The 20,384-nt window shown below is 42.4% G+C and overlaps 2 protein-coding genes across 6 annotated transcripts in view; both read right to left on the bottom strand.

The window, feature by feature from the left end:
* Positions 1–185: 185 nt before the first annotated feature.
* On the bottom strand, positions 186–10,096 carry ADRM1 (ADRM1 26S proteasome ubiquitin receptor). The gene is made up of 10 exons (XM_074969647.1): positions 10,012–10,096; positions 6,952–7,162; positions 6,575–6,691; positions 6,294–6,417; positions 5,797–5,883; positions 3,874–3,955; positions 2,659–2,894; positions 2,237–2,394; positions 1,164–1,266; positions 186–362 (listed from the first exon to the last, which is right to left on the bottom strand). The coding sequence occupies exons 2-10, from the start codon at positions 7,159–7,161 to the stop codon at positions 256–258; spliced, it is 1,224 nt and encodes a 407-aa protein (XP_074825748.1). The 5' UTR covers position 7,162; positions 10,012–10,096; the 3' UTR covers positions 186–255.
* Positions 10,097–13,253: 3,157 nt separating this feature from the next.
* Positions 13,254–20,384, bottom strand: part of OSBPL2 (oxysterol binding protein like 2) — a 55,159-nt gene continuing 48,028 nt past the window's right edge. For all 5 annotated transcript variants that reach the window (XM_074969649.1, XM_074969648.1, XM_074969651.1 and 2 more), the window contains 2 exons: positions 19,701–19,791; positions 13,254–17,650 (listed from right to left, as the gene is read on the bottom strand). In XM_074969649.1, the coding sequence (XP_074825750.1) occupies positions 17,548–17,650; positions 19,701–19,791 (194 nt within the window). In that variant the 3' untranslated portion in view covers positions 13,254–17,547. The remainder of the gene's footprint in view (positions 17,651–19,700; positions 19,792–20,384) is intronic.

Here is a 20,384-nt window from a genome sequence, read left to right on the forward strand (position 1 = left end):
CTCTTTGCTTTTAAGTGATACCAATTTACCACTGTCTTTGAATGAAGAGTCAAAAGCATATAGTCAGCTGACTCACTGGCAAATAGGCTAGCCTAATTACTTAAGGCTCTATGACTCCATGACCACAAAGTGATTTGGCAGATAAAAATCCTTTATTTGTAGATTTAGTGTAAGGATAATATGAAGTTAGCTAGTAATCCTACTGAAGTTGTTTAAATTAATGTCTAGGACTATTCATAAGGGAGAGCAGATAATTTAATCTAAACTCATATCTTCCTCTTCATCTTTCTTTTCCTTTGATTCTCCCTCCTTTTGGTCTGACTTGACATTGTTCTGCATTGCTTTAGCAAATGCTTCTACATCTGAAAAGTAAAAGAAATGTATTAGTTAGGTTAGCTTTGCACCAAGATACATGATCATAAATTAGACTGAAGTTAAAATAGACGTCCTTTAGCAGAGGAAACAGGGTTGAACATTTGAATGTGTTACCTAAACGTACAAGCAGATTTTGACAATCAGTGGAACTTTACTAAATTGATACCTTACATATACACACACACACACACTGGTCATAACGGATTTACCATACCCACATTTCCAGGCTTAGCAGAGTGGATAACGGTGCCTCTGACAGTGGGAGGACCTAAGAGTTACTGATAACTTCATTTATTGCAGCCATGCCTTCAATTAAATATTCCCACTAGAAAAGCATTAGCAGCTGAGTGACTGCAACAGGAAAAATATTTTTAAGTCCCAACTGTCACTGCAAGCTCTGCTGCATTTGGGTATTGTGCATAACTCCAGTACTCTCTCAGACTCTGGCCTCTAAATCAAGAAAGCAGCCTCAAAGCTACTTAGGCATCAATACTGTGCAATCTTAGATTAATAGAAACTTCAGGAGACTGAGCAAACAACATTTAGACTGTGTGTTATGGAGAGGAGTTTAGGGATTTTATTTACTAAGTACCTTTTTTCCAAAAGAGCCCAAAAGCTCTTAATCCCCTTGACTTTCAATGAGTTTAAGCACTTAAGTGATTTTTGAAAACATTACCCAGCATCTATTGCTATAACAGATTCAGACACTGCAGTCAGTTACAGGGCAACAGTGATGTAAATCCATGCTCTTTTAAGAGGGGAAAAAAAAAAAAAAAAAAAAAACTTACCACCTTTATTTGCTGCATCTACTGCCTCAGCTGGTAAGCCAAACTGACTCATTAGTGGACCAAGTTGTCCTGAAGCTAAAGCAGCACTGAACATGCTCAAAGCCTGTGAAACAGAGTCAACAATACCAAATAAAACTTGCATTTTGTTTCTGCAATACTGAGTGGCCACTTTGAATAAATTACTCTTCACCTTGGTTTTGACATCGAATTCTATGTAATAGAATATGCTGACCGCATCCGATCTATTGGGAGAGCAGACCTCACTAAAATCAAAGTAACACCTGCTGTGCAGCAGGTTTTAAAGAGTCACTCCTCAGGCCCCTGGTTCTTGGTGTACTGCACATCTCTCCTTAAGGCCTGGTCTGCGCGCACACGGTGTTAATGTAAACCACAGACTGTATGCACTGACTCTTTTCAATCTATTTAAATAGTGCAAACTAAACTGCTCTAAATCTAAACTGGTACAACTTTGTCTTCAGACATGCCCAACGAGGAAAAGTGCAGTAAGAAAATATCTCTTTCCTGCCAACTTAAACTTCAAGTGACTGGACATCTGCTAGCTTTAAGGAGGTTGCCTACCAGCCCTCCTATGAAGGGAAGTCCTGAGATTCAGTCATGATTCAGACTTCATTACAAAGAGAAGGGGGAAGCCCAGATCAAGGAAGTGAGGGGTCTTTAGACCATATGTGGGACTAAGTCACTGCCATGGAAAAGTGAGCTCTTGGCATTTACTGAGTCCATCAACGGTGGAAAGCACAGAGACAAACAGACTTGGGGCACGTGTGTAGCTATTTTATACACACAAAAAAAATACGGTATGTCTAAAGAGAAATTTGATTTTAACACTTCCATAAAAAACCAACAGATGCCCGGTATTTGTTAGTTGCATGAAGCACAGTGAATTGAAGTAGTTTCTTAGGACTGGCACACTGAAAAGATAGGTCAACCAAGCTATGCTGCTCAGCGGTGTGAAAAATCCACACCCTTGAGTGCCACAATTTAACTGGACTAATTGCCCAGTGTAGACAGTGCTAGGTCGGTGGAAGAATGTGTTGTCAAATTGTGACATCTACCTGCTGAAACTGGGGAGATGTCAGAGTGTTCTGAATCTCTTCTGCTGTCTGCGGCAGTGATTCCCCAGATGGAAGATAAGGCAGCAACCGCTCTTGAACTTCAGCATTTGCCAGAATGGGAGCCATGATCTCAGGAGTCAGCACACTGGCCAAGTCAACTAGGATAGAACACAGCTTTGTTAGACTGAACACAAAGCAAACTGGTTTACTTTAACTAGAGCCACTAGTGGTTGGAGTGAATACTGAGATGTGATACCACTGATTTCAGGGCACTCTTTGGGGCAGTCACAAGTACATCATTTTTCTAAGTAGGTTAGGGCTCAATAGAAAGGCTTCCAAACAGATTTGAAATTATACAGGACAGTAAAATAGCTTTAAGGCACATCTGGTATCTAACAGCTGTCTGGTCAGAGTACTGTTACCTTGCTGTCCTCCTGCTCCAGCTGGCACATTCATAGTAGCTAAAATGTTCTGAAGGTCACTCAGCTGAATGGGTTGAGTTGGGCTTGTTGCTGTGCTGGTTCCATTGCCTGAACTTGGTGCAGGGCTGGGACTAGTTGCAGATGCAGATGCAGCCGCAGGAGCAGACGGGGCTGGTGTTACACGTGTAGAGGAAGTAGTGGAAGATGGGGTTACAGCAGCTGATTGGCTGCGAGAACTAGAAGTGTAATAAATATAATTAACTCACTGCAGAAGCAGTTACTTTGCACTTTTATAAGCAGCTTTCAACCAACTTTGGCACCCCTGTGAGCATATATTACCCCCATTTTAAGAGGCAAGGAAGAGTCCTGATTCCTACCGATCTGTTCTATTCACTAGACCAGTGGCTTTCAAACCGCAGGTCACGACCCAGGACTGGGTTGCGGCAGCTCTGGTCAGCACCACCAACCAGGCCATTAAAAGAGCCGGGCAGCACAGCCGACGGGAAAGGCAGGCTAGTCCGCCCCGGAAGCAGTGGCCAGCAGCAGGTCCAGCTCCTAGGTGGTGGTGGGGTAGGCCTGCAACAACCACAGGCTCCACACTCCCAAGTGGGGGGGTGCCTGTGGGCGAGAGCCACGCCGAGCCAAATGCATGCCTCCACCTAGAAGCCGCACCTGCTGCTGGCTGTTTCCAGGGCGCAGTGCAGTCCGCAGTGCCAGGACAGGCAGGAAGCCTGCCTTAGCAGCCCCGCTGTGCCGCTGACCAGGATCTGCCCGAGGTAAGCCCGCGCCTCAACCCCACGCCCCAATCCACTGCCCCAGCCCTGAGCCCCACCCCAAACCTGGAGCCCCCTCCCTGCACCCCAAATCCCTCATCCCTGGCTCCACCCCAGAGCCTGCACCCCCAACCAAGAGCCCTGACTGCTTCCTGCACCCACCCCCCTGCCCCAGCCCAGAGCCCCCTCCCACACCCTGAACCCCTCATTCCCAGCCCCATCCCGCAGCCCTCACCCCAACCCTCTGCCCCAGCCCTGAGCCCCTCCCACACCCCAAAGCCCTCATCCCCACCTCCGTTAGGTCACAGGCATCAATAATTTTCTTCAACTGGGTCACAGGAAAAAAAAAAGTTTGAAAACCACAGCACTAGACCCCAGTTCCTCATAGTTCAATGGAACAATCACACTAAGAACTACAAAAGTGGGAGTATTTAAATCTTACCTTGACGATGAGCTGCTGGTCGGGGGTCCCCCACTTCCCAGTAAGCTAGCCAGGCCAGGCCCTGTCAGTGCACCAAGCCCACCTTCCACAAATGATGGAAAGACATCTGTTTAGAAACTATTGTGTGTTCATTCCCTTTATAAAAGATATAGCTATTCAGGTTTGACTCAACTGCACTTACAGGTAGCATTCTTTTTGCTGTCTAGAAGAGAGGTCATTTTTACACCTGTAAGTTTTATTTCCTAAAATAATGGGGGGAGAAGAGGAGGTGGAAGAAAACAAGGCCATTCCTCTTTATGAAAATGCAGGTATTTTTCATTTTATAATTTTAAAACCCCATTAGAATAATTCCTGTCCAAAAGATGCTTGTGCTTATTAAAAACTGCTCAACTCCTAGCTATATCAAAGGATGAAGTGGCCTTGGTTTGTATAATACAAACAAAAGCCACTCACACAGCAAAACCCTCTCATCCAAGAAAATGGGTGTGTGTCCCCCGATAGCCCTGCATTCCCTTCAGTTTCAACTCTAGTGCAGGCATGCAGCACTAGACAGACAGCTCTGTGGTCAAATGCTCTACAGGCAGAGCAAAATCAAGTAGGATGGTCCACTGCTTCCAGCAGAAAACACAGCAAGGCATTAATGCATGGCAAAAGGCCAAGAAAATGATGAGGTAACTGTCTTGTACACAAGAATTTACAATCAAAGAATCCTCCACCCTGTTCCTAGTCATAGCTTCTCTAAGCTAGCTTGTTCCTGCTGCCACACAGAACTAGAGGGTGGTTTAAGAACTTTCAGTGATTTCTCCTTGTGATTCTTCTCCTGAACCATGTGATAACCACTTGCTCCACTTAGTACATATTCCCCTTGCAGCTGCTTCTTATTCCAAGTCTAATTGCTGTATGCCTGTCCACATGACCATCTGCATTCTCTTGTGCAGTCTTCTGGAAACTAATTCTGCCCTCTTGAGTTTGCAGCTAGAATGCCCCATCAGCCTGTGCACAATGGTCTGAAACTACAGGGGGAGAACATAGGAGAGGAATGAGCAAGTAACCAGCCACTTGTTTCTCTGTTCCCTCTTTTCTGCAGAGTTCCCCCAGCGGTAGTGGATCATGCCACATCCCCCAATAGCACATTACCTCCACTGCTCCCTGATCATACCACTTCCACAGCAGGAGCAGAAGAGGTAAACTACAAGGCTCGTGTCACTTTTTACTATACTGCAGCAGTCCCTGCTGGGAAGCTCATGTATGAGCAGTAGTAAAAGGACACACCCCTTCAGGATCTGAGACATACCATCCAAGGTCTGTCACTCCTAGTACTTGCAAAGGCCCAAGACCAGTGCAGAGACAGCATGATCAGCACCCACAGAAGGAAGCGCCTTGTTTCACTGAGCAGTAAGTTAACTGGTACACCCAGGCCAGGACACTAAGGGAATGTGCACCTTGAATAATCTCAAGATGCCCTATGGCTAAATAAAAAAGCCAGTGAGATACATATCATTGTCAATTTTTTGAGGAGATGAAGAAATCTCAGAAATCAACTACTGCCCTCAGAAGAAAGGAGAATGCTCTCCTCCAACTCCCTCCTAAGAGGTTAGACAGGTCTTCCACTCATTAGCCATCCTCCTGCTCCTTCAATCCTGGAATATAGCTCAATGCAAAATTACCACCACTAAATTTGTGGAGGAAAACCTACACACAACCAACATATGCCAAGCTGAACTACCGATCACTCCGCTTGCTACATTCCTTGTTTCCAGTTTTGTTTCCCCATCTATTTATTGTTTTGTCTTTGAGAAAGGGACTGCCTTCTCACATGAAGGAAATGTCATTCAAATCAATAAGAAAATAAATCAACGTAAGGTAAATTTTAACCCAGAAGGAAACACACCATTGTGGCATAAAGATATGAAAGCATTTTACCAAGTCCTCCTAAGCCCGTTGGTCCGATCAGCTGCATGAGCTGGTTATGGCTCATATTTCCAAGAAGACTTTGCAAGCCACCCTCACCTAAAAAGAAAAACATTCTGAAAAACAACATTCACAATTTTCATAACACTCTGGCTCAAGCAGCAGGAGATGAATTGACATATGCTGCCAGGAAAAACTGTTTCAAGTGTTTTTTGGGGTTTTTTTTGGCATCTTAAAATAGTAAAGTAGCTTAGCTTTAGAAAAAGGGAGGACATCAGAAAACCTAACAGATACAACAAAGAGGAGTTTCTTCTCACAGACTCATTTTTTAGCCTGCTCCTTCCTATTATAGCAACACAATTTATTTTGCTAAGAGAGTCTACATTTCTAGTATAATCCTTCTCCCCAGGTCACTCTCCAAAATAAGCAGGGATCTGGTTCCTAGAAAACTGCAAAGTATGTATAAAAAAAACCTCTCAAACTGAGAAGGAGTAGAGAATAGACTATACCTCCTAATGCTGAGAGCTCATGGCCGCCACTTCCACTCCCACCCAAAGCACCAGGTATTGGAGGATTGTTGAGATACTCATTCACTTTACGACAGTGCTCCTCATCTTTATCAGTCTTCGGTTCCTGTAAGAGAGTTGTTCTTAAGCCTCCAAGCATCTTCAAAACAGATTAGAAGTTGGATAATTCTTTGAAGTGTAGACCCCCGTCCATCCCCTCCTTGATTATTCCTCACGTCTTGAAACAATGGAGTTCTAAATGTTATCATTTACTTGTCACAAACCTGCATCCAGAAGAAAAGTCGCTTTGATCCTGCCTTGAACTTCAGCACATACACACGACCAGTAGTGCACTGAGGTACCCTCTTAAATTCACAGTCATCAGGAAAGATAATCAAGTCCTAGAAAAAAAAGAGAGGGGGATAAAAAAAATTAAGAAACACTTGGATACTTCTTTGACTACTCCTCACAAAAACAACTCTCTATGCCTTCTTCCATGTTGCCCCTTACACCAGGCATGTACTTCCAAAGCCTATTTGTAAAGACACCATCTGTCTTATTCAAATCTCTTCTTAAAAACTCTTTCACTGTGGTTCACAATGCAGAGTACAAAAGAGCCATTACAAAATTCTTAAGATTGAAATAATGAAGTTATACTCACATCTTCAACATTTCCAGAAGTCCTGTCCTTCCAACAAAAGTGAATGAGGGAATCATCAGTTTGCTGGATGTAAACAAGGCCTTTTCGTTTATCTGGAGTTACAGTACTGCCTTTCAGAGACATCTTTCCTGCCCGAAATTCCACCAAATATTTGCTGGATGAGCCACGGGAGCCTGGCACCAGGCTTGGAAACAATGCACCTGAAGACATCCTGAAAAGAGACAATGGACTAGAAAATATGACTATATAAATATCCCATTATTTCTCTTTTCTACAAGATTTCATTAGAACCCCAACGAAGAACTCCATAAGAAAAAGCTGTCCACTGTTTCTAAAATTTGCAGTGCACTGCCGAAGAGCTGACGTGCTAACTAAGCCCTAGCAATTACATGGAGGAGGCTCTAACCTTCCCAACTCCATTACTCTTGGCACTGATCCATTAAGATACTCAAAATGAAAATGACTTCTTCCTGAAACTCATTCTAAGAAGCGTGACACAGGCCAGACCAATTCCGTATGCTTCAGAGTACTGCTGTAGTTGACCCTCTCTTTCAAATACTGACGACATGGCTTACAAGGTTGGCTTAGAGGGAATTAAAGTCAACAAAGGGGGTGGCTTTGCGAGAAACAGAATGGCCCACTCAAGGATAGAATTCAAAACCTCAAGGATAGAACTCAAAACTGGGTTTAGCAGGCCGTTGATTTCACAGAGGGAGGGAGGAGAAAATGAATACAAAACATATCTGGTCTATTTCTTGTTTTGAGCCACTTCATCTATCTTTATACATCTTGCTGGCAGCAGACTGTGCAGTACGACCGCTAGCCATCGTCATCTCCTGGGTGCTCGGCAGAAGACGGTGCAGTATGACTGCTGGCCATCATCTTCTGCTGGCTGCAGATTAAAAGACAGAGCACTGCCGGTAGGACTGAATCGCCATGAAACGAAACTTAAAAGGGAAATGACTTGGCTGAATCACTCCCATGTTTGCCCAGGCACCCCGACCTCATCGAGGTCGGTTAAAAGAGCACCCTGGACTACGTCGACGACAGCTACCAGACATACTGCACTGTCTGCTACCAAAAGGCAATAAACTGTTGCTGTGTAGCAATGCAGTACTGCGTCTGCCAGCACCCAGGAGACATACTGTGATGGTTAGCTGAGCAGGCTCCATGCTTGCCGTGGTATGGCGTCTGCACAGGTAACTCAAGAAAAAAGGTGCAAAATGATTGTCTGCTCTTGCTTTCACGGAGGGACGGAGAGAGGGAAGGGGGGCCTGACAATATGTACGCAGAACCACCCGCGACAATGTTTTAGCCCCATCAGGCACTGGTATTTCTACCCAGAATTCAAATGGGCGGCGGAGACTGCAGGAACTGTGGGATAGCTACCCACGGTGCAATGCTCCGGAAGTCGATGGTTGCCTCGGTACTATGGACACACACAATCGACTGTATAAAAACGCTTTCTACAAAACCGACTTCTATAAATTCGACCTAATTTCATAGTGTAGACATACCCATAGAGAAGTTAAAAGATTAGACTGTGATAAACCTTGTCACACTGGCAAGCAGATGACTTTGCATTTGCTTCTGAGAAGCAGGTGCCATTGTTTGAACCAGTCATTCCACTGCTTGTTCCAAGTTTAAGTGCCGTTAGCATTTGCACAGAAATTTGCATAGAACTTTACATCTTCAAAGTACTTCAAAAATTAATTCTCATATCATCCATGTAAGCTAAGAAACCATCTTCGTTCTACAGAGGCACATATACAGAAGAGTACTGTCACTGCCCTCAGGTTGCATATCAAAGTAATCAGCAGAAGTAGAACTCCCTATCACATGCACTGGACCGGGGTAGGCAACCTATGGCACACGTGCCAGAGGCAGTGCGTGAGCGGATTTTCAGTGGCACTCACACTGCCTGGGTCCTGGCCACCGGTACAGGAGGCTCTGCATTTTAATCTAATTTTAAATGAAGCTTCTTAAACATTTTAAAAACCTTACTTACTTTATAATATATAACTAAACTACTGTTGTATGTAAACTTATAGAAAGAGACCTTCTAAAAACATTAAAGTGTATTACTGGCACGCAAAACCTTAAATTAGAGTGAACAAATGAGGACTCAGCACACCACTTCTGAAAGGTTGCCAACCCCAGCACTAGACCCAGCTGCCTGTTATATACACTGCATATGCATTCAGGAAATAGGGCAATGATCTTGAGCTATGTTTACGCAAGAGGTAGTGTCTATGCAGGACAGCTTTGGAAAGAAATTTTATGTAATTCACTCCACGTGAACCATGTGACAGCATGCCTGAAGCCTGCCCAAGTCTCCAGACAGCCTGAAACAGCACCACTCAGGCATGAGGCACCGCCAATTCATCTCACATGCTAATGCTTGAACTGAATGATGAAAACTTAGGAAAGATAGCGTTAGCTAGTGGACAGAAGACTGGGCTGGGACTCAGGAGATCTGGCCCTATTTCCAGCTCCGCCACTGGCCTGGTCGGTGACCTTGGGCAAGTCCCTTCATCTCCCTGGGCCTCAGTTTCCCCACCTGTAAGACAGGGGTGATACTGACCTCCTTTGCAAGGCGCTTTCGCGGCTACTGCGGAAGCAAGCCCGGTATTACCAGGAGCGCTAACTGACATAACTTAAGGGCAGGAGTTGCGCATCTAATTTGCGCCGATACGAAGTCAGGTAGCTGGACACGCAAATGGCATCGAGCGCCACCGCATCGGCAAGCGCGCGAAGCCCAGAGCGACGGCGACGAGGCCAGCGAGCGGCTGAGTCGCTCCCGAGGGGCCCCAGGCCTGCGCTCGCTGGGCGGCCCCCAGGCCGTCCCCAGGCTGGGCGGCCCGCAGCAGGCCGCGGGGCCTGACTCCCAGGTGGGGGCGGGAGCCGGCGGAGAGCACGCCAGGCCCAGCGGCGCCTCCCACGGAGCAGAGCGCTCCCGCCGCCCAACGGCCCTTTCTCCCGGGGCCTGGCCCGGCCCCAGCCCCCCGAGCCACCCCCCTAGCGTGGGGCCCATGCCTAGCCCCGAGTCCCCACACTTACCTGCCGCCTTTCCTCAGTCACCTCACACACAACTCTTCCGGATCCCTGTCCCCAGAGGAAACCCACCAGCCCCGCCCCCCTCCCCGCCAGCCATTGGGGCCGGCCTTCGCCGACGCACCCCGACGGGCTCTTATGCCCTTCCCATTGGCCGGCTCGTATGTCACTCAACGCCAGCCGGACCGACATGCACCGCGCCGGCCTGGTTCGGTTGAGAGCGAGCTCCCCCGCCCGCTCCGGCTATTGTGCTGTGTCATAACGGCCGAACCACCCACAAGCGATGGGGGGAGGCCTAAAGCGACCAACGGGACTGTGGAGCCGCTCATCTGTCCCTGCGGGTGGGGGCGGAATACATCAGCGCCCAATATGGAACTGACACTTGTGGCGCGGCCTATTCACCCGGTCCCTGGGGGGTTTGGGGACGCGGCCCCTAGTGACACCCAATGGAACAGTCTGGAGCGGTCTATCGATCCTGAGGGGTGCGCGGAGGAGCAGCCCCTACTGGCACCGAATGGAACTGAGTGTGGAGTGGTTCATCTGCCCCTGGGGAAGAGGGGGAAAGACCAGCCCCTAATACCACCCCATAGAAGTGTCTGTGGAGCGGCCCACTCACCCCTGCGGGGTTGGGGGAGCCCCCTCCCCCCAATGGAACTGCTTGGAGCAGCCCCTGCTGCCTGTGGACTGGCCCATCTGCCCTGGGGGACACGGTGGGGGCCCAAGGGAGTAGCTAGTGCCAGGCTGTCCTGCCCAGCTCCCCGCCGGGCGAGAGTCGCCCCCCTGGGACGGGGCAGGCCCTGGCTCTCACCCTGCCTCCACCTCCAGGCCTGGCGCCTCACCCGCAGGGGGCAGAGCCCAGCCACCAGCTGCCCTGGGGAGGAGCAGGCCCCTTGCCACACACGGCCAAGGCTGGGCGCTGGTTCCCGGCCAGGATCGCCCCCAAGGAGGGCGGATGCTCTGGCCGCGATGGATGCCCGGCCAAGAGCAATGGAGCGCTCCAGCGGAGCGCGAGCACGCTCAGGCCCAGCACGACGAGCCCCCCGGGCGTCGACCAAGTGCCTTGACGGCGTGGCCTAGCCAAAGGCCTGCTTAGATTGTAAACGCTTTGGGCCTAGCACTCTGAGGCCTTGGGGCCTGGAGGCATTATCACAATACAACCACTAAACTACCGAGCAACATTTGTTAAAAGAAAAAAACACAGGCGCTTTAGACCAAGGCCCACATCATCTTCTTCCATCTCTTTGGTTTATCTCTGTGTCCATTAGAGGTAGGGATGCTAGGTTTTTTGATGCCTAAAGGAACATTTTATGCAGAAACTGCAACATCATTTGCTAACAGAACAGAGCCTTTGTACGTTACTCCTGCAGACCGTGCCCAACAAGGACTTGTGGCAAGGGAAGACATTACTGTGCAGGCAGTTCTGGGAGCTGTCTCCCTTCGCTCGTAGCCAGCGCTGTTAATGGAGCAAGAGAACACACAATAAACTGGGCAATATTTGTTCCCGTGCAGAAAAGGAGAAGCCTGAGGAAGGGTGTGAAGAATCTCACCTAATAGGACTGAATGCCCCGATTCCTGTTTTACTCCACCTCAAGGTTAAGTGCAGTTAACCATTATGGCCAAGATGAAGCATGAGGCACAGCTATCAGTACGGCTAAGCTAGAGACAAGGTGGGTGAGGTGATGTTTTTACATAATATCTCACCTATTGATCTCCTTTACATTTCCTTTACTCGATCTTCCCATGCTGCTCAAGTATTTAAATGCTTATCCACTCCTTCAGGGTATTTCTCCATAAAAAGGCACTTTAAACTGAGGGTCAGAATTTCATGAAGCCAAAAAACAATTGAGTCAAATTGATTAGGAGGAGAATTTAAACAAAACAATGTGAATACAAATTGAGAGTTTTTAAAGAATATTTTGGTTCTGGAGGTGGGAGATCTTTAACAATACAAAATCACAAAGCAGGGTCATTCCATTTTTTAAAAAATGGTCCTGGTTAAGAGACATGAAAGCAGCAATAAAATAATAAGTGGAAAGGGAGAAAGTGATGGCGGTTTCATGATTGCTAACTTATAATCAATTGGGACCAATGACAAGGGAAGCTAAAGATATTGAAATCTATAGGCAGTAGGCTTACGAACAGGCCTCAGAACAGGCCTCTTACTATTTCAGGAATAAGAAATACCTAGCATAGTATAGATTTGTCACTAGACAGGGACGGTAAAATTGTAAGTTATGATACACAAAAGGCAGAAGTGTTAAATATTTCTGTTCTGTATTTGGAAAGGAGTAGATGTTTGCATGCAGTTTACAGTGATTAACATCCCCCAAGTTGTAGTAGAAAGTATTTAATCAGTCCTGCAGGCGCTGCTAATATTTTGCCAATATTTTAAAAAGGGTAAACAGGACTACTTGCTGAATTATGGACCTGTTAACCTGACAGATCCCAAGCCAAAAAAAAAAAAAAAAAACACAAAAAGGCTCATCTAGGACAGTTTTTAAAGGGTGGCCACATGATTAGTGACCTTCTTCATTGTTTTATTGAACATAGGTCTCAAACTATTTTTTTTATGAGAAACATTTGCTTTGTAAAGGCAATTGTGATATATTAGACTTCTGTAAAACATTTGATTTAGTACTGCATGCCATTTTGATTAAAAGTTTGGTTTTTTTATGCTATGTAGCACATTTTAAGTGGATTTAAAAACTAGCTGATCAACCTCAAAGTAATTGTAAATGGGCAGTCATCATTGCGGGAGGGAAGCAGAGGTTTCTAGTGGACTCCTGCAGTGATCTGTTCTTGATTCATCTTAAGAGCACTAACATTTCTCCTATCAAAGCTTCCACTTAACCCAGCTGAGAACTCAGTGAACAATACAAGGCAGCATGGGTTTGTGAAATATCTATGTGATACAAACAGTAGCTGTAATCAAGAGAAGAATGGAGACTTAAATCAAAGATGATGCAGCTGGAAACTCTTCCAGTGGGACAGTGCAGTTCCCTGCCCTGAGAAGTTCTCTGGGTGAGACCTCCTGGGCTAAGACAGTCACTCTTGCCACTACACGGATTTCAGGCATATTCTCAGCATATAAAACTATAGAAGGAAACAAGCAATTTGCTAGGCAATAATTCTTGGGACAGTGTCACACTGCAGGTCAATTGCTTGCACTAAATCAAGATTTTTTTGCTGACAGAAAAACATTTCAGACACTGAAAAAATATTTAATACCAAACATTGCATGTCTTCTTCAAAATGACCTTTATTCAAATTTACAGTTTAGCATTTATGTCCACAAATCTGTACAGACTTCTCTGAAAAGCTAAATAGGATTGATTGTTATAGATGGGTATTGACTTATTAAATATTATAAAAATAAATCCATTTCACTAAATCATTTTTATTTGATATTTTCATGCAACATGGATAAGGCAAACACAGTGTGTAAATATTTAATCAATAGGAATACAGCAATTGAGTAACGCAAAAGAAAAGCAGCTTCATAAAAGTATAGTCAAAGTATAAGCAAGTTTTAATTTTTTCATGCTACAAAACATACCAAAATGAATTTTCTACGATAGAACCATTTAGATTTACATAAATTTAAATATTGCTTTATTATACAATTGACCCAAACTACAGGTGTGTTTTCAGAGAGGCAAAGTTACAGTATATTATCAAATTATGTAGTGTTTAGTCCACATATACTAAACAAACATGTTTATTTGTAACATTAAGATACATTGAGTACAGTGAACATGAGATGAAGACTACATTTATGAGGAAATACATCAGGCATATGTACTGTACAGATGGTTACAAATACACAGACTATTAGTATGTAAAAATCAGTGATCTGAAGTCTTTTATAACCATTCTAAATTTAGGAAAAATCTATGAAAAGTAAAAAGCAAAACCACCCCCACCCCCCGATTTCAAAGCGTGGAGACAGAAGAAAATATACCTCAGAGCCTTCGCCTCTTAATTTATAGAGAATTTTAAACTGTGTTCAAATGGGAAACCATTGCTAATCATTCCTGTGGTTTTTCTACTTAATTTGGAGTATAATTCCCCTCCCTATATAATCTGGGCCCCAGGAATTACAAGGGTCCAATATCCCAAAGAGTTGTCACAATCTACAGTATGGTGTATCGTCAAAATGACCAAGTTAGATGCTATGCAGTGGCTATAAACTTAGAGTTTCACTTCTGTTGGAATTTAAAATTTTACCAAAAGATTAATTTACCTTTTACTGAGAGTTCCATCCTGTCCCCTCCACTTAGTGTTTGGGTTTTTTAAACATGTAGTGGTGGGACTTCCACTGTGGGGAATAACATTCAAAACATATCTGATAGACCCACATCCTTTTTGGGGGGGTTGGGGGAGGAAGGGTTCCTGTTTGAGTTTCAAAAAAGTGTTTAAATAACTCACTTGTTCTTTTTCAGATCATTTCTTCCTACAGTAGCTTTCAGTATATTTGTGATAACTACATTATTGCCATCTATGTATTTTCCTAGCAGGAGCCTGATGTCAAAGAATTGAGTCTACTGCATGCTCAAGCAGAAGAAAAGCTGTGTTTATAAGGATGAAAGTTCTAATTCAAATCATATGTCTCCAATAAGTATCAAGGTAGATACAAAGGAAAATGACAAGCCAAGATAACGTGTAACTTTTCCTCCCCACAAAAATAGTTGCTCGATTGTGAAAGTCACACTTCAAACATCTTTTATACCATGTATAGGCCTGAAGTGTGTTTTAACATCTATTGTGGTTTCTTTAAAAAATAAAAATTCTATGTAAAATGTATGAACACATACTAACACACAATTATTTTACATACAGTCAGTGTTTAATCAAGTTATAAAAGTGACATTCTTTTAAAAAGGTGCAAAGTTTAGTTAATGTGTCTTAAGAAGTAAAACTATATAGGTGCGTTTTTTTCATTTAAAAAGAGACATTAATGTTTTTCGCTGAGACACAAATAATCAGACTGTAACATTAGGTATCAGATGGCTAGTGAAATGTACGCTAGCCATGAGTAGCGAGGAAGCATTTTGTAAATACTTTTGATACAGCCTTAATAAGCCAAACAAAGAACAAAGAAAAAAAGAAGGGGAAAAAAGAAGTTTTTGGACTTTGCTTTAAAAGTAGGGAAAATGCCAAAGTAACAGATCTATGCAATGTAGGCAATAGTAATGGATAACATTTTGCTGGAGTTTTTTATTCTATAAAGACTGATACAATGCAATTTGGATTAAAGTATGCCTCCATAGCCTTTTTCAAATAAAAAACTGATTTTTGCATAATGGAAATATTTTTAGACCTACTAAACTTAGGCTGTGATTCAGAATTAAAAGATTTCCCACCTGTACACCTTATTTATAAATAGGATTTTTAAAAATCAATTATAGCATTTTTTCATTCTAGTGACTTTCTATTTATATGTATGTGTATTAAAGCAGCACTGTAACAATGAACAAACTTAAGTATTTAGTTTAAACAAGATTTATTCATGAAACATTACAAATATGGCTTAAAACTTGAATCCCTTCGCTGTTTTCACTGATACCTTTGTACAGTGCTCCTTATGTTAACATCTACGAGCAAGAAAATTGAAGGGGCTTAAAGTATGTGAAATATTAATCTTTTAGGTTTAATTTTACAAAAAAGCAGATCGAAAGTAGTTTAAGTTGCCATATGCATTAGTTATGCCTTATAAAAATCAGAATTGCCAATGTACTTAAATCAGGAGTAAATATTTTTTTCTCTAACTCACCAATATAAACAAGATCATCAAGACTAGCCTGGATGTCCAAGAGACTTGAAGGTCAACAAAGTTGATTGCTGACAACAGGATACAGTGACATGAATTTATTTCAGAGTTGTGCCTTAATTGCCTTGAACCTTCACAGCTTACCTTCTTCACTGGAAAGATGAACAAAATGTAACTAAAATGTAACAAATATCAAATATCTCCCATCTTTGGGTGCATAATTTCACGTGAAAGAAATAGGTTTCTCTTGGATTTTGTTTATTTTTCATTTTTCTTCTAGTTGGTAAATGCACTTCAAAACCTAGTCTTTGGATGAAGTCACAAGTACACATCCTCAAATGAATTTGGAAATCAGACTGATTCTTTCATGAATACGCAAAGAAATGCTGGTGTTTAATATCAGCAGTCTCTGAATTACTGTAAATTTATCAGCAACATAGCCAGTTTCTATTGGTTATTAAATTGAGGGCTTTCATAAAAGAATGAGCAACTATTAAAATTGGTTTAATTTCTAAACCTAATTGTTTAAGCCCCCTCCCATTCTCAGAAATGTACCACTTTGACAATTAACTCCATACATTTATAGATACCGTCCACAGATTTGCAGTTCAAATCGTTCCAACATTATATGCTTTGACAACAAAAATAAATCCATTTTCTATGACTGCAAGTGGTTACACAGATTATACCTAATACTATTTTTAAAATAACTTTAGTTATGCCACTTAGCTTTAAACGGATTGGGGGTTTGTTTTTTTTACAACATACAACCAGATGTTACCAGTAATGTTTCAGAACATGCACAAAAAACAAAATAAAAACACAAATAAGACCATCTGTGGATATATATTGAGTGCTTCCAAAGAAAAGTCAGTTTAGAAGCTTAAATAGTGCCTAAGATGCTTAAAGTAGTGCTGGAGACCCAAGCCTCCTAGTGGTAGCAAGCAATATCCTATATCTTTATCTTACGCTGTAACCACAACGTCCATGTTTCTACAAATCTCTCTGAAGCTTTCTGTATTTTAAGAGTAACGTTTTACTTTAGAAAAGCAGATGTTTGTTAATGCATCCTTCTCATCCCCCAACACACACGGTGTTATGTAATTGTCATCATAGGTATATAGTTTAAGTAATGCTCACAGTGCCCAAAGACAGAGAATTCAGAGTAGCAGTTTTTCAAACTGCAGTAAGCCTAACGTGTTTTTTCAATCTTTTAAATTACCGAATTGTACTGAGATAGACCAGGAGCGCCAATCTCTTCAGCTCTGCTTACCATTTGAAAACGTTGCATACATCTCTTCACAGGGAACGCTGACTCTGCCCGATTTGATCATATTTGTACCGTACTAATTTACCATTGTTCCAAGTTCTGGACAGTTAGATTCTTTAATGCTGTACTAAGTAAAGTAACAAGGATATCACTGCTATTTTTTTCTCAGTTATATAATTAAAAGGGTGCTGTAAACCCTATTGGCTACAGCATACCTTTGACAGACTCAAAAAAGGACAAAAAAGGGCAACCGAAGTCCCTTTTAAAACTTAGAGAAAACATGATGATTTCAGATGAAAGCTTTATGGAAAGAATGTAATAGCATTTAAATATTTGGCAATCAAAATTAATTACAAATCCTTGATTGGTGAATGATACAATTTTCATTAAAATTTACTTTAGAAAAGCTGTTTTTTGCTATTAACAAAACCAGAATAACTGGCATAGATTGAAATTTAACAACTAGATGTCCAGATGAGATGGAGTGATGAGTTCAGAGATTTCAATATATATCTGGACAGTCTGAGAAATTTCTATCAAAGTATCCGCCTGAATATAACCAGTCTGACGTTCCAGTGTATGGGTTATTGCCTTGATGAAACCATCTGTGAAAAGCAAATGAAGTGGGTAAGGAAACATATATTAAAGGGAAAACATTTTTTTGCTTCTTTTACAAAGAAGTGTAAAAAGGCACCTGAATTTTTCAATCTAACCTATTCTTTCCCGTTAGATATCTAGGGGGAAAAATCAAGTTCTTAAGTTACGTTTATCAAAGACCTTACTCCATCCTTGTTTATATACCCCTTTCTTCTTGACCTTACAGTACTGGTTTTATCATTCCTGTCCCAGTTCATCAAAGGGAAAAAAATCTACACATCAACGTTCTTTATATTTTAAATTGGCAAGTCAGTTTTTGTCATAAAATGTTCTTCCTCTTAAACATGTCCCCACACAGAGGAAAAACAGTTCTGTTCTGTATAGCTGCATTTTGTACAGCACATCAGTAGAAGCTCAAGTTTAAGCTGTTCTGTGTATTAACTGGTAGCAATAGTTGAAATCAATTGTATGTTCTCTAGAACAGTGGTTCTCAACCTGTGGTGTGCGGAGCTCGGGGGGTCCGCAGACTATGTCGAAGTGGTCCATCAAAGGTTGTCGTTACCATAGAACAGTGGTTTTCAACCTGTAGTCCAAGATTTCCGAAGGCGTCCCCACCGCCATTTGAACTTTTTTAGGGGTCTGCAAATAATAGAGGTTGAGAACCACTGCTCTAGAGGAGATTTTCTAAGGTACGAATGGGAATTAGGCACCCATTTCCCACTGAGTTTCAATGGGAGTTGGGTGCTTAACTACTCTTTCTGCCTTTGAGAATCTCCTCCTGTTGCTTCAGAATTTAATTTTATCTGCTTACTACAAAAACAAAACAAAAAATCATCATGTGCAAGAATAGCCTCGTTTCTTTTTCTGATGTGCCTGTAAGGCAAGATTGTGAATCAGACCAATGTTATAACAGATGCACTGTATTTCAGGATGCTTCTATTTTTTGTTGTAATTTTTGACAAGTGTTCTTTTACTGAAGAACAAGGTGGTGCTGCACTTTCAATAGTTAGGTAAATCATTTTCCAATCTGAAAAGTAATACCTTTCCACAACTAAGACTTGACTGCAGGTTAACAGTAGGAAAAGTAAATACCACTGAAATCTTTCAGTGCTTATGCCTGTTACTACACTGATACATGCCTAAATAGTGATAAACATAATCCAAATGTTCCTTTTCTTCCTTACATAGATGTATTCTTAACCTTCGCGATCAGCTTCTTTTCTGTGACCATATAAAATCGTGGTTCTTTTTCAATTAAAGATTTGGCCAGTGATTTTTGTTTAATATTTTAAAAGGTAACTGAAGTGTTTATGTATTACAAGGACATTAACAGTGTGAATTCATGAGCTGGAGCCAGGAGATCTCCATTCTGTTCCCAAGGACACCACAGACTCACTGTGTGACCTTCAGCAAGTTACTTAACCTCTCTGAGCCCTACTTACCCCACCTTTATAAAACACTTTAAAGTTACCTAGGGATGAACACTGCTTCAGAGTTTAAAAGAATTGTATTAGTATTTCTTAGGATTTGGTTATTTTAAGAGATAACCATTTGGGTTACATGTTCTTTAAAGCAATTTGTTTCCCCGTAACAATCTGCACCATTGGGTGATGTGTTGGACACCATTTGGTTGGCCCCTTCTATCCTTGAGATGGCTGCTTTTTTTGGTGCTGGCAGTACTACACAGGGAAATATCCACTGAAGGCCACCTTCCACAAGAATCTCCCTCTCTTAAAACAACTACTTTGGGATACTCCCAAGGTTTTATTTGTCCTGTAGTAAAAAGGCCAACCCCTGGAGGCAAAATACTTTGGCACTCCCTTGGTGTTCCTACTACAAGTTTCAGCCTCAACTTATTTACAGCAGTATGGGTACTTTGGGATGAAATAATCTACAATTTTGGCTTCATGTTGCATTTTTCAAATGTTCCTTCCCCACAAGGGCTTTAAGTGACACTATAAATTGTTCCATAGTGCAAAGAGGAATCAAACAGTAAAAACAAACTGTTCGCTAACCTTAACTACATGCCCAACTTTCTTCCCCACCTCTAAAAGTTACCTTGTCCTCCATTCCACTTCATCTTTTGCACGTTCCTTACGAGTGGCTCTTTGTTTCTCTTCTAGTCTCTCTTTTTCTTTACTAGCCAGGTCTAATAAACATTTAAATAGGAATTGGTTACATTGCAAAATAAAAGACAAAAAGAACAAAACATGGGAAAGGCTGGAGAGAAATAAAATTGAATTCACTTTAAGCACAGGAAAGCATTTGTTGTACACATTCTCTTTAAACCAAAGCAGCCACCCTTTCTAGGCAGCAGCACAACAGAGGAGTGGATGATCCAAGCAAACATACTGGGAATCCTAAACTTGGTATTTCATTTGTCAGAAGGACTGTACTGGATGGGGTAAGGACTCAAGGTGGATACAGTCGGAAGCAGTACAGGATGCTTTCTTGTTATTCCACCCTACATATTTTTCCAAGCAAACTCCAGAGCAACAAAGAATCTTTCTGACCAGTTTCCCAATATGTGCTTCCAATTGTTCTGTAACATAGGATATCCGTATTCAGAATCGACCTTGGCCTCTTACACAGCCAGACTCTGCTGGCAAGAACAGTCATGTACATTGTTTGGAGGGAGTAACATTCATGATCGATCACACTGTGATGATAAAGAAAAAGTTACCCTGGAAATACAGTTATTGCCCAGAATTAAGAAGTGGGTAAAAACCTGAGGACAGCCAC

Source organism: Natator depressus, chromosome 13 (genome assembly GCF_965152275.1).
Source record: "Natator depressus isolate rNatDep1 chromosome 13, rNatDep2.hap1, whole genome shotgun sequence".
NCBI classification, from domain to species: domain Eukaryota; kingdom Metazoa; phylum Chordata; order Testudines; family Cheloniidae; genus Natator; species Natator depressus.

Coding starts and splice junctions, on each gene's coding strand:
- ADRM1 (XM_074969647.1), bottom strand. CDS start 7,161: ATGTCTTCAGGTGCATTGTTTCCAAGCCTGGTGCCAGGCTCCCGTGGC. Junction 3,956..5,796: donor AACGGGCTTAGGAGGACTTG/GTAAAATGCTTT, acceptor CATTTGTGGAAG/GTGGGCTTGGTGCACTGACA. Junction 2,395..2,658: donor TGGAGCAGGAGGACAGCAAG/GTAACAGTACTC, acceptor GTTCTATCCTAG/TTGACTTGGCCAGTGTGCTG.